This window comes from Pundamilia nyererei, unplaced genomic scaffold, assembly GCF_000239375.1.
Source record: "Pundamilia nyererei isolate P.nyererei 1_Seehausen unplaced genomic scaffold, PunNye1.0 scaffold00107, whole genome shotgun sequence".
Classification (NCBI taxonomy): Eukaryota; Metazoa; Chordata; class Actinopteri; order Cichliformes; family Cichlidae; genus Pundamilia; species Pundamilia nyererei.
Window position 1 is genome coordinate 1,698,286 of NW_005187508.1, and position 12,499 is coordinate 1,710,784.

General features: G+C 41.6%; 1 protein-coding gene across 4 annotated transcripts; it reads left to right on the plus strand.

The window, feature by feature from the left end:
• The first annotated feature begins 4,495 nt into the window (after window positions 1-4,495).
• adamtsl7 (ADAMTS-like 7) lies at window positions 4,496-12,181 on the plus strand. 4 transcript variants are annotated; one of them, XM_013912912.1, is made up of 12 exons: window positions 4,496-4,663; window positions 5,337-5,466; window positions 5,611-5,786; window positions 6,039-6,144; window positions 7,109-7,285; window positions 7,683-7,812; window positions 8,717-8,939; window positions 9,843-10,016; window positions 10,143-10,316; window positions 10,450-10,629; window positions 11,304-11,448; window positions 11,786-12,181. In XM_013912912.1, the coding sequence occupies exons 1-12, from the start codon at window positions 4,529-4,531 to the stop codon at window positions 11,938-11,940; spliced, it is 1,905 nt and encodes a 634-aa protein (XP_013768366.1). In that variant the 5' UTR covers window positions 4,496-4,528; the 3' UTR covers window positions 11,941-12,181. The 4 variants fall into 4 exon arrangements, with proteins under 4 accessions (XP_013768366.1, XP_005741223.1, XP_013768368.1 ...); XM_005741166.1 differs by having other exon boundaries at window positions 11,862-12,181; XM_013912914.1 differs by having other exon boundaries at window positions 7,136-7,285.
• The last annotated feature ends 318 nt before the right edge of the window (window positions 12,182-12,499 follow it).

Genomic DNA, 12,499 nt, shown 5'->3' on the forward strand with positions numbered 1-12,499 from the left:
GTGAAAAAGAGTACTGCAGCTGTCAAACAAAAAGCACAGTTGGTGCAACTTTGTTTTCATTCTGCAGGCTGGTTCACAATCAGAATTACGTTAATTACCAAGTTGGGTTTTTTTTATACAAACGAGTCAGGGGTTAAAAAAAAATCGAACATGGTATTTATATTTGGTGTTATATTTGGTTCACTTTACCAGTCAGAGACAACATTAAAACCCCTGACGGGTTAAATGAATATCATTTTCATCATCTTGTTACAATACATGTTCTGCTTGGAAACCTGTGCTTTATTATTTATGTGTATGTATGATCTATTTGCTAAATGCGTATGCATTTCTATTTTAACTTCCAAATAGGATATAAGAAGGTACAAAACAAACATATTTGCCCCTAAAACCCAGATTAGTAGTTTGACATATAGCTAAATACAGCTAAAGTAGCACAGTTAAAGTAATATATTCTAAATGCATACAAAAACTACAAATACTGGTTAAATATGGTTAAATATTGGAGTACATATAGGAAGGACTAATGGCACTAGTCTGGTCAGATATGTACAATGTGGGTTAATGCATTTCTGTTGGGCTTTACACGGTTCAGTAGTCCAACAAGCCACAAGTTAATACACACCTCCCAGCCAGTCAGAAATCATTTATTTGTTTTGGTATGCATACACTCATCCCTGTAACACTGAAATCTCTTTTTCCTACTACTGTGTAGGTCCCGCTTTTGCTGCCAAAACAGGCCTGACCTATTGAGGCATGCACTCCGCAAGTCCTCTGAAAGCATCCTGTGTTGTCAGGAACAAGATGTTAGTTAAAAAACTGCAAGATAGTGTCTCCACGGATGGTACTCAGACTGGATTTTAGGGAATTGAGGACAAGTCAACAACTTGAATTTGCTAGGTTGCCCAAACCATTCCTAAAGTAGTTTTTTTTTCCAGAGAGGCAGACAATAGTGTGGAAGGCTTCTGCAACAATGGAAGGGTCTACCACAATGTTTAAGTAGAGCCCACATAAATGTCAGGACCAGAACACTGTCCAGCGTATGGCACTGTACTTCTGCCAGTTTGCCTTCATTTGCCAGTGGATTCTGGTAAAAGTGACACCTGGCTGTCCACATAATGTAGTATAATATAAACTATCACACCAAGCAACCTATTCCCATTGGTCAACCGTATACAAGCCTACACTGGGTAAGACACAGGGTCCACCATTTTCCAGCCCCAGTCAACGAACAGATTCAGACCCACAGACTAATTGCTGCAAGGTCAACGTTTTAACTACTGCATCACTATGCTGCCAGATTTGTTCATCTATTATTCCCATATGGAAAAAGAAATAGAAAAAAACCCTCCTGAGTTTCCCATTACCTCAAATAGTAAATATTTATATTTTATGTATAAGTATTTACACTTAAACCAATATACTGTGGACGAATGATGATACTGGTAATCATGCTTTCATATACAGGTATATTACGACCTGCAGGTAGGAAAGCCTTGTGTGTGTTTTGTAATGTGGAAAGTGTTCTGTTTTGACCCTATAGGTATGTGATTGCAGTGGCTGACCGAAGAGATGTATTTAAGGTGTCAGAAGAGGTGTCTTCAGCTGTGCCTGTCTGAAGTCTGTAATTAGGAACAGGTGAGAGGTGAACTATAAATGCATTTTAGCAGAACCCCATCTTCTGTCTACCACTTGTAATGCAAGCACTTTCACTGTAGATGATGTATAAAGTTATTTCCCCCCTGATTATTTTCCCTGATTATTTTAATTGTAAAGGGACAACCACAAAGCTACGGAGCTATTCAGTGATTAATCAGTGACCATCCTGTATGTCTCGTGGTTGTTAGGAAATGAGTCGGTTGTTAGGGAAGTAATCTGTGGTTAGGGGATGTCCAGGTGTCAGCAGGATGACAGAACCACTCATTTGGTCTGTGCGGCAGCTGGACGGGATGGGACAGAGGCACATCAAATAACCACAGCTGGAAGCAAACAGAGGAGAAAGTGAGTGTGAGGAGACGGGAGAGTGAAAAGAAGAAAAGAGAGCGGAGAGAGCAGCGGTGGAAAGTGGAAAACAGAGGAAAATGGAGACCAGTATGAGGTTTTAAAAAAACGAAATCTCGAACGTCACTATTTTGTCTTTGTGTCATTTGTACTTTGTGGTCAGCATACACACACACACATACACAATCACTTACACACCGACGAAAACATATTTTAAATAGTTACATACTGTTACATACATATTGTCTGGAAAGCAATAGCCGTGTTTTTTTTAACAGATCTCAGCTAGTCTAAAATCTGCATGAGCTCATAGGTTTACTGCAGATTTAAACATATTTTGAATGTATTGTAACGTACTGCAAGGCACAGGGTGTTCCCCCCTCTGGGTCCTTTTATAAGATACAACTCAAAGAATTAAAAAAAAAAATGGTTATAATGCTGTTGAGAGCAAATTTTGTTACGGCAAATGGTTTTAACAGACAGCCCGGGACTGCCAAGGCCATGTCCAGCCAGCAAAGTTTCACATATAAGCATCAGTACATAATCATAACAGTCAGGCAACTAAATGTCATGAACAAAATCCTGGTGTAATCGCACGGAAACTTTTAAAAACAATAAGAAACATCATGTTAGCAGATGTGTGTAATATGCAGGTTGTGCATCCACGTCCTGCATTTGTTTTGGGATATATGCTGCTGTGTGCTGTCATTCAAGCAGATCTCTGCATTAAGGAGCTGCTGTGTGAAGGTAAACATGTTGCAAAATGTAAGAGCTTGTAAAATGTAAGATTCTACAAGCTCTCACATTTTGCAAGATATTTACCTTCATACATATTTAGCTCCATACTGCTGTACCACCTCCAGCGAGTGTATAATGAGAGATCCTGTAGCAGCTATAAAGGTGTCACAACCAAAAACAGACATTGTGGTCCTAACAGCTTCTGTCTTGTACATCTAGTATCCTCTGACAGATTCTTGGAGGTTCCCAGAATGCCTGTGTCATTAGTCCATGGCTGCTGGGTGTTCACTGCAGGGGACTGGCGTCTTAGACCTGGATGGTTGCCAGAGAGGGTTGAAGTAAAGAAAAAGAGGGGCATGTATGTCCGTGTTTAGACGTACAACATGTGTATGTAGGTGCATGCTATCATAAAGGTTGTGCTGCACTTTGCCTCACTGTCTCCAGTCAGAAGGCTCGTGCTAAACACTCAATAGGAGAGATGTAAAGCTTTGCAGAATAACAGATTTTCGTTCTCACTCAACCTCTTTAAACAGTGGCCCGATTGGCTTTATACAACAGACATTGCATCACTGCACTTTATCCACACATGTGTGTCTCATATATCTTTTTAGAGTCCACACATAAACATGAGCGCATACACAATCACAAAGAAGGGGGCTCTCAGAGAAGTTGGGAAAGTTTTGATCCTGGCAATTTCACACCCATGTTGTGAACAGCTGCAGGGTCAATCGAAGGACAGTCTGTGGGGGGAAAAAAGGTTTTTCAGGTCTGAAATGTTGTCACTCCATTCAGCAACACAGGTAAGACATGTTTTTATCTGCCCCCTACCTCCAGAAGTGGCTCTGTGTCATAAGTTTTGATAGACCTGACTCTCATTGCTCCAACCTACGCAACATGAAACGGTGGAACTAGGCAAGCCTCACTACATTGTGTGTTTACAGGGCAAAAACAGTCCTCTTCCCAGAACTAAAACATTCAGCCAAGGTAATATATTACACCCATATGTGTTTGCACTCCTCCAAATCATTCATGTTCATCCAAAATATTAGCCAAAACTCTCAAACTGAAGACCTTGGGAGTGTGTGACAGTGGGGTTTTGAATGCAGGCCAGTGAATATACAGTAATGTTAAAAGCGATCTGATCATTAAAGGACAGAGCAACATGGTAGTAAACTGAGTCATGATAAGATGGCAAAATAACGCATGTGAATCATTTATTCAGGGAATTTAAATCACCAGGGAACAATGCCACTCAGTGCGTGTGTGTGTTTGATTTTCAGTCCATCCTCTAGCAGTTTGCTGTGGGCTTTTGTTTTTTTTCCCCCAAAGAATTTCTAAAGGTGTTTCCCATCATCACTAAAATATAATAAAAACAATAACTCAAAACATAACAAGCCTTATACAGCAAAAACCAAAAAGTGGGTGGAGAAGCAAGAAGTATGCCTCTCTAAAGCCCCACAATCCTGCATGATGATTCAAAGGGAGCAATATTGTCTTTGGACAAGCGTTAGGATACGCTACAGGAGTCTGTCCATTTTTCTCTCTCACAAACACACGCTCTCTGTGAGCTGTCACAGAATTCATACCAAGGAGTAAAGGAGGTGAAATCCACTTAAAAGGACACCTACATTTGTAACGTTCTCTCAGCACGTCTCTTTACATCCTTCCCAAACTGTCCTTTTTCCCTCCCACCCCATAAGCCAACCCCAACTCTCAAACGCACACTCCCCTCATTACAGATGTGTGTCCATGTGAGTGTGTGAGATTGTCCTCCTCTCTCAGTCTCTTCATGGCTGGATTGTGGCAGCAGCCCTGCTATCTGGGGCAGGGTCGAGTTCTGGCTCTGCTGCACTTGATCTGTCTTCTCTCCCCAGCCACAGGTGCTCTTCCTTGGGATAACACAGGTGGCTCGTCCCCTCTGGAGGTAAGACGCCCACACTTTCATTGGGGGGGGGGGTATAGAGTATGAGCTACAAGGGGAAGGCATGGCATGCTAAGTTATATCCTTACTTTGTAATATAGATCGTGCTTGTTCTGATGCAAAATGCAAGTAACAATCTTTTAAGATTGGGGAGGCAGGAGTGGGACTGAGTTTGCCCCCCGGGAAGGGGGGGTGGGGGGGTGTCCTGTTTGTTTTAGATCATCTCTGTTTGTGCCACTCAGGCTGAGAGTAATCACTAACAGACTGAGTAATATCAGACTGTAAATAAAATTTCAAATGCGAAGAACCAGAGAAAATGTTAAAAGAGAGATGACAGGAACGGAGCAGATGAGCCAAACTCATTTGCAAAATAGAGATCTGCACTGTGGAAGATTGGAGAGGAAGACCAGAAAGATTCCCCAATTCAAACCAACTGTTGGACCGAGTGAGCTATGGGATTTCCAGGAAGAGGAGGGAGAGCAAGATTCACGAGTGAAAACGAGAGAAAAAGAACAGCAATGTGATCCAGCGGAATCTGTGATTATACTGTTGAAAATAATACGGGTGATGCTGAAACTATGGTAAAGAGAGTAAGCAGAAAGTGTCTGAACATGTACAAAGGTGCAGTGTTGTGGCTTTGTTTGCATAAAACATGTGCCAGTGTATCTGTTGGCAGCAGTTTGAGGTGGTGAAGGGGAATTTTTCTCGGACTTTCCTTCACGTTGGCTACCATAAGATTGCAGAGATTCCTGCAGGAGCATGCAACATCAGCATCCAGGAGACCAAAAAGAGCCAAAATTATCTGGGTACACACACACACACACACACACACACACACACACACACACACACACACACACACACACACACACACACAACCATATCTAATAGCACAAGTATTTCCAGAATGACAAGCACCAATGCAGTAAACAATCGTGGGGATTTTCCAGCTCTGCTCAGCCAACGTGGTGTCTCCATCATCAACGGAAACTGGCTAATCAATAGACCCGGGATCTACGTTGCTCTGGGAACATATCTGACATATCGACGACCCAATGAGATCCGGTCTCGTAATGGAGAGTCCATCACTGCACCGGGGCCGCTGACTGAGGACCTGCACGTCTATGTGAGATGGAAAATGAAAAACACTGATCTGACAAAGTTGCCCATAAAAATTAAAAACAATTTGAGCTTCATTATGAGATACGAGGTTTTAAAGTGCAAATTTAGTTTCTTTATATGTCTGACAAATTATCAGAATTAAAAGTAGCAAATAAATATACCTTCCAAGGAGTCCTATTAAGATTTGCAAATACAAATAGTATAAAAAATACTACTTATTGGATGCCATTCATCTTTTTTTCTTTCTTTTTCACAGCTGATTTACCAACAACCATTTCCTACTGTGCAATATGAATACAGCATGCCTTTAAACCGATACCTAGCTCCTGAGCCCGGTACACCTTCTGCTGTTCTTCCCCTGGGTGAGTAAACTCACTAACATGCATAAGCACACAAGCTGTATTTGAGTCACTCAGTATGGCCACAGTGTCAGTATCTCATTATCAGGACTATGGTTTACCCTCAGACAGCATGTGCCCTTTTTTGGCTTCTCTTTGTGTTTGGTTAAGATCGCACTGCAGGGTGACACCGTTTCGTATCGTTTTCAGCAAAACTGTTCATTTGATCATTTGATTAGGGTTTAATTGACATTTTTGACACAGGTCAAACTTTCTCCTGGCAAAGAGCCCTTTGCCACACACTGAGACAAGATAAGCTGTCACTTATGCCAGATTTGGCCTCAGGCCGCACCTGGCAATGAAACCACTTCTCAGTCAAATGTGTAATATCTTTTGGATCCCCTGAAAATGTGACAGGGTATCAAAATGTCTGTAATTCCTGAACAGTTGATGCAATATTTTCTTAAACCCCGTGAACCAAAGCTGAAAGCCTACACTATTCACATCTTGTTTGATTTAAAACCCACTGTGGTGATGTACAGGGGCAAAATTATGAGCATTGTTTCATTTTATAAATATTTACTGTATGCAGTAAAGCCCCCTTGCACTTGTTGGTTTGACAGCTGTAACCAGATTAAAACTAAGAATAAGGTCATTTTCTGTATATTTTTCAAAATTTGGTTTTAGTTAGTTTTGCAACTACAGTCTTTTTACATCTTTTTCTAGCGTCCAGTTTTTGTTTTTATTTCAGTGAACTAAAGTGTTTCGTTCACACCCAGCTTTAGTTTTAGTCTAGTGTTTGTCCACTGTAATAGCCTACATACAAATTCACACAGTCCTTAAAACAGATCTTAGTAGCCATAATTAATAAAACCACCGGTGTGGCAGCCTTATGGTTGTACTTGTTACATTTTAAGTTATATTATATTTTAAGTTAGCCCACTTCTTCTCTGGCACATGGAACCTCTAAACTCTAACTTTCTTGTAGCTGAGACAGTAGATTTCTCCTATCCAGATGATGATGGCAAGACCAAACAAAGCATCATCAAGGAGGCATGGCATCCCAACCAGGTTCCCTCTTACCCTACTGTGAACTCTGAGTCTCATGTCACCTACACCTGGATGAAAAACGGGCACACAGAGTGCAGCACAACCTGTGGCACTGGTAAGAAGTTAGTTCATAGTTCCCAAATCTTAATCTGATAGTGCTAACAGTATCTACACCTGGGGCCATCGGGAATGGCAAGTTGTAAAGACAAGAAAAGCATATAATAATAGCTTACACAATCAAAGATGGCCACAGTGGGCAGCTCTGCATGTCTGATTTGGCAGATATTATCTCAGGGATTTGTATGTTCTCCCGGGATGAAACCAGGGGTCTCTCACTTGTTTGGTAAATATGTAAACTACTACACCATAGAGCCACTAAAATAAAGAAATCAAGTCACTAGCTGAAACAGTCTCTAGGACAATGGGCTTCTACATTACTGTGCATAAGCACACATATATTTCACTCTCCTATTTAATTTTTTCCCCTGGGTGTTTGTCTGTGTTTTTGCCAGGCAAGCATCAGGTGGTCCTGGAGTGTGTTGAGAAGGATTCCCAGACGGCTGTTCCCGCTGACTTTTGTCACCCTGCCATTGAAACAACAAAGTGGGAAGAAGACTGCAACATACAGCCCTGTCCTGCATAGTGAGCAACACCCACAGACACCTGATGTCCTATTCTGTTAGATGTGGCTAATGCACAGACCGAGCTGCATATAAACTACACATGACGCACACAGTATTACTTCCACATGGTGCTGTGACTCTCAGGGTGAACCCTGATCACTTGCACACGTCCTAGCCGTAAGTCGGCCAGTAAGTCGCACTAAATCTCTTTGGTGTGGCTTCATTTTTCATGTCGTGCGGTAAATACCACTCTGCTGTACTGCTGCCAAGATGTTAGGACATTAACTTTATGTTTGGTTGTGGGTCTGTCAGATATTTTGCCCACAGTCTCAGTGATCCATGATTGCTGTCATCATGAAATATATGTTTATGTTTTTACTTGGAATGTGGCAGAAACAGAGGGCTATAAAACCAAGACATGAGTAGTAAGAAAAGTAAAGACTTCTGAATTTGTGCAGCACTTTTTGGGCTCCAGCGATAGCCTTTTGTTTGATCAGTTTTTCTCTAAAAACAAACACTAACGAGTAACCTTTAAGATGGTGGGGAAGTGGTCACACAAAATTTTAATTTATACAGCGCTGAATCACAATAACAGTCCCCTCAAGGCACTTTATATATTGTAAGGTAAAAAATTTATAGTGACATGAGAGAAAACCCCAGCAATCAACTTCCTATGAGCAAGCACTTGGCAACAGTGGTAAGGAAAAACTCCCTGTTAACAGGAAGAAACCTCCAGCAGAACCAGGCTCATGGAGTGGCTGGTTGGGGGTAAAGGGGAGGAAGATACGCTGTGGAAAAGAGGAACTTAGTAGTTGTGGTCACCAAGAAGACAGAGCTAGGACAAAGACAATTTGGTGAAGGTCTTTAGTAAACTTATGCATCAACATTAAAGCACATCATGTCTCTATTCTCTTGGCTAACAGCTGGGACGTAGGTGAGTGGTCAGAGTGCAGTAGAAGGTGTGGACCTGGGACCCAGCATCGCCAGGTCATCTGCCGCCAAGTCACCGACGTTCACGCCAGTGGGACAGAAACTTCAGTTACTGTGAAGTCAGAGATGTGCGGTTCATCTGACATGCCAGTGACCCAGTCTACGTGCCAGCTGAAAATCTGCAGTCAGTGGGATATACGATCAGAGTGGAGCCCTGTGAGAAAACACACATTTCATGAATACTTATGAACAGCTGTAGTATGAGGAGTGTAATTTTATCAGTCGTGGGGGAAGTCTTAAGGTATTTAAGTAATCCAGACAAGTCTCCACTGCTGCTACGTCCTCAGCTCTCTAGAGGAAAAGCGGAGCAATGACAATCATCTATGTGTGGAGAAGGCTGAGGCACAGTTAAAATGTTTTACAACACAAAACATCATAAAAAATGGAAAGAAACAGAAAAAAATGACAGAACCAACCAAATGTGGTACATGTGATGTTCGTTTTACTCTAGACTATAGCTAGCCCAGTCTCTAGAGTAGGAAAACCATCCAAAATGGTAATATAACAACTTACAGACCCCCCCAAAAAAAGAACAGGACTTCTTAAGGTACGTTTAATTTTAACACACATACCAGCCAACATATAACATGTTATTTTTGCAACAAACATAGAAAACTAGCCAGACAGCTAAAGTCACAGCTGCCTCTTTTAAGCCAGCTGTTGCAATTAGCTGGAGCCTGACTAGAGCACAGGACTGAAACTTTGAATCAATCAGCAGTGGTGGTGGGCAGGCTGAAGAGCAGGTGCAGAGACCAATCAGGAGAAGTAGAGCATGTGAAACAATTAAATCATACAAGCTGTAAAGAGTGGAAGACCCAAAGGAGTAAAAATAAAAGCACTACCACTAACCAGCAAAGTATAACTAGCTGACAACATTGTGTGTAATGTGTATCTTGTGCCATTCATTTCAGCAATACAGCCATGAATGGGCATTTAGGAAGACAAACATGCATAACACACATTCTATAGCTGCAGCAAAGGAATTTACATGTCACTGAATAAAAGGAACTCAGTAATTTTCATGAGAAACAAATCTAGATCTCTCATCTTCTCCTCCAGTGTTCAGTACCATGTGGAGTTGGCCAGCGCACCAGGGAGGTGGTGTGTGTGAGCAACCAGGGCGATGTGGATGATGATCAGGAGTGTAACATAAACCTGAAGCCAGACACTATAGAGAACTGTGACATGGGACTTTGTGCACGCAGCTGGTTCACCTCTATCTGGAGCCAGCGGGTAATATTGAAACTGTTTGTGTTAGATATTGTGTTTGAGGAGACTGTGACAGGACGTGCAAATAAAATAATGTTACATTTCAAAATGGGACCAAATAAAATGAAATGTGTGTGTGATGCTCCTTAGTGCTCTGCAGAGTGTGGTAGAGGCAGTCGAACCAGGTCTGTAGTATGCCTGATGGATCATGTGACAAATCTGCCTTTGGATAGCTGTGAAGGGGAACGCCCGCCAGAAGTGACATCATGTGATTCAGGGCCATGCCAAAATCGTCTGGAGTGGTACACAGGACCTTGGAGTCAGGTAATTCACACACACACACACACGCACACACACACACACACACACACACACACACACACACACACACACATCATTGCAAACTGTGCAAACAACATCCATTTGAAGACTCACTTATGTGTGTGGGTAATTTAAGTGTTCTGCAGAGTGTGGGAATGGCACACAGACCCGAAGTGTGGCTTGCATTTTAAACAGCGATGGTCAAATGGAAGTTGTGGACCAGTTAAAATGTTCCAGTCTTTCGAAGCCAATCACATCTCAGCCCTGCAGACTGAAGCCATGTGGTGTCCAGTGGTATGTTACGGAGTGGAGTGCGGTAAGTGTACCCAACGTCTAAATCAGTTCTGGCAGCTCCAGATTCAGCATCTTTTATCCAATATATCCACTATTCCTCCTCTGCACACATCCAAACCATCTCAGCCTTGTCTCTCTGACTTTGTCTCCAAACTGGTCAACATGACCTGCCCCTATTATATAATACTTTCTAATTCTGTCAATTCTGGTCTCTCCCAATTAAAATCTCACCATCCTCAGTTATATCACCCAAACCTCGGCCTTCTGTCTTTTTGTCATTGCAGCTATCCTTGTGGCTATCCTTTTGTCACAAATCATCCCTGACATTCATCTTTACCCACTCCACCCTGCCTGCCCTCTTTTCTTCACCTCTCTTATACTCTTTCCTTTGCATGGGATGTTTGGCCCAAAGCATTTAATCTCATTTACGTTGACTAACTCTACTCCTTGCAGCTTCACTGTATCCCCTTTAATGTCTTTAAGTCATAGACCACTCTACATTTTTACTGAGACTTTTCCTCATTAAAGATCTGCAGTTATCCCAAGGACAAGATTTCTTTTTTTAGAGCAACAGGAGACCATTAAAATGCATTTTTCAGTATCTAAAAACATGGGGGTTTTTTTAAAACAAAACTGAACCAATTTGTGACAAACTGGTTAGTTTGTGTGTAATCTGTCTTCGTCCTATGACCTCAGTGTTCACGGACCTGTAATGCTGGCTTCCGCGTGCGCGAGGTCCGTTGTCTTGCTGACAACATCTTCCCAAGCGAACGCTGTGATCCCAGCTTTATCCTGGAGAGTCGAGAAGAATGCAACAAACAGCCTTGTGTAGCTGAAATAGGTAAGCATGCCAAGCAGTGTTGTACGACAGCAGTTCAGCTGCATACTGCACGGTCAGTGTTAGACCCCTTACATCACAGAGAGCTCAGACGATGAAGATGCTGATCCAGATCCAACTGCCTCAAACAAAAAGAACTCAGAGCTTAATGTGGTCCATATACAGTACATTTGATTCTTTTGTCTTGGCGTCTTGTAGGATGATTAAATTAGTCCCACCTCTTCTATCAAGGTTAGCCAGTTTAGTAGTTGCTCCAAGCAGATGACTGCACTAAACAACAGACAGAAAATACAATTATTTAAAATATCTTTACCCTTTCCCCCCCTCTTTTCCTTCACAGATCCATTATGCAGTGATAAGTATCATAACTGCATGGTGGTGGTTCAAGCCAGACTGTGTGTTTACTCATATTACAGAAGTGTCTGCTGTGCGTCCTGCTCTCGTGCCCAGGAAACACACCCCAACTCTTTTCAAAACAATCACATACGCAGGTGATGCTGCAGTGAAACTCAAGGAACAAAAAGCTCTGTGATGCCATCAACTTACTGTTGAAGACAACGAAGCTTTAAAATTGGGATGCCTGAAACTTTTTTGTCCTCACAACAACACACAGACAAACACGCATGCTCTTTCATAGGACGTTCACAATTTTTAAATCTGCAGTCCAAGTGTAACATTAAAGTGGACACATTCAATGTTTACTTGTATATTTATTCTTAATAAAGTTTCTGTAACTTCTGGTATTCTACTGCTTTGTTTCACTTTTTATTAAAGAAATATTACAAAATTAAAGAATATATTAAATAATATATAAAAGTTTAAAGAAACATTATTAAAAAAACTGATCAAATATACCTGCTTTCTATCAAATGTATTCACTTTGTAATAGCTGTTCCCGGTTTAGGTCTGTGACTGGTTGATATCATTAGAGTTAAGTTGTCTCGATAAATAAGGAGCCAGCTGTGACATGATCAGGTGTGAAATGAAGCGCCAGCATGAAAGAACCGCGAAGGCCATCGTTACCTTTTTTTTTTTTTTTTTACTGATCTAATGC

Coding starts and splice junctions, on each gene's coding strand:
- adamtsl7 (XM_013912912.1), top strand. CDS start 4,529: ATGGCTGGATTGTGGCAGCAGCCCTGCTATCTGGGGCAGGGTCGAGTT. Junction 6,145..7,108: donor TTCTGCTGTTCTTCCCCTGG/GTGAGTAAACTC, acceptor ACTTTCTTGTAG/CTGAGACAGTAGATTTCTCC. Junction 11,449..11,785: donor GCCTTGTGTAGCTGAAATAG/GTAAGCATGCCA, acceptor TTTCCTTCACAG/ATCCATTATGCAGTGATAAG.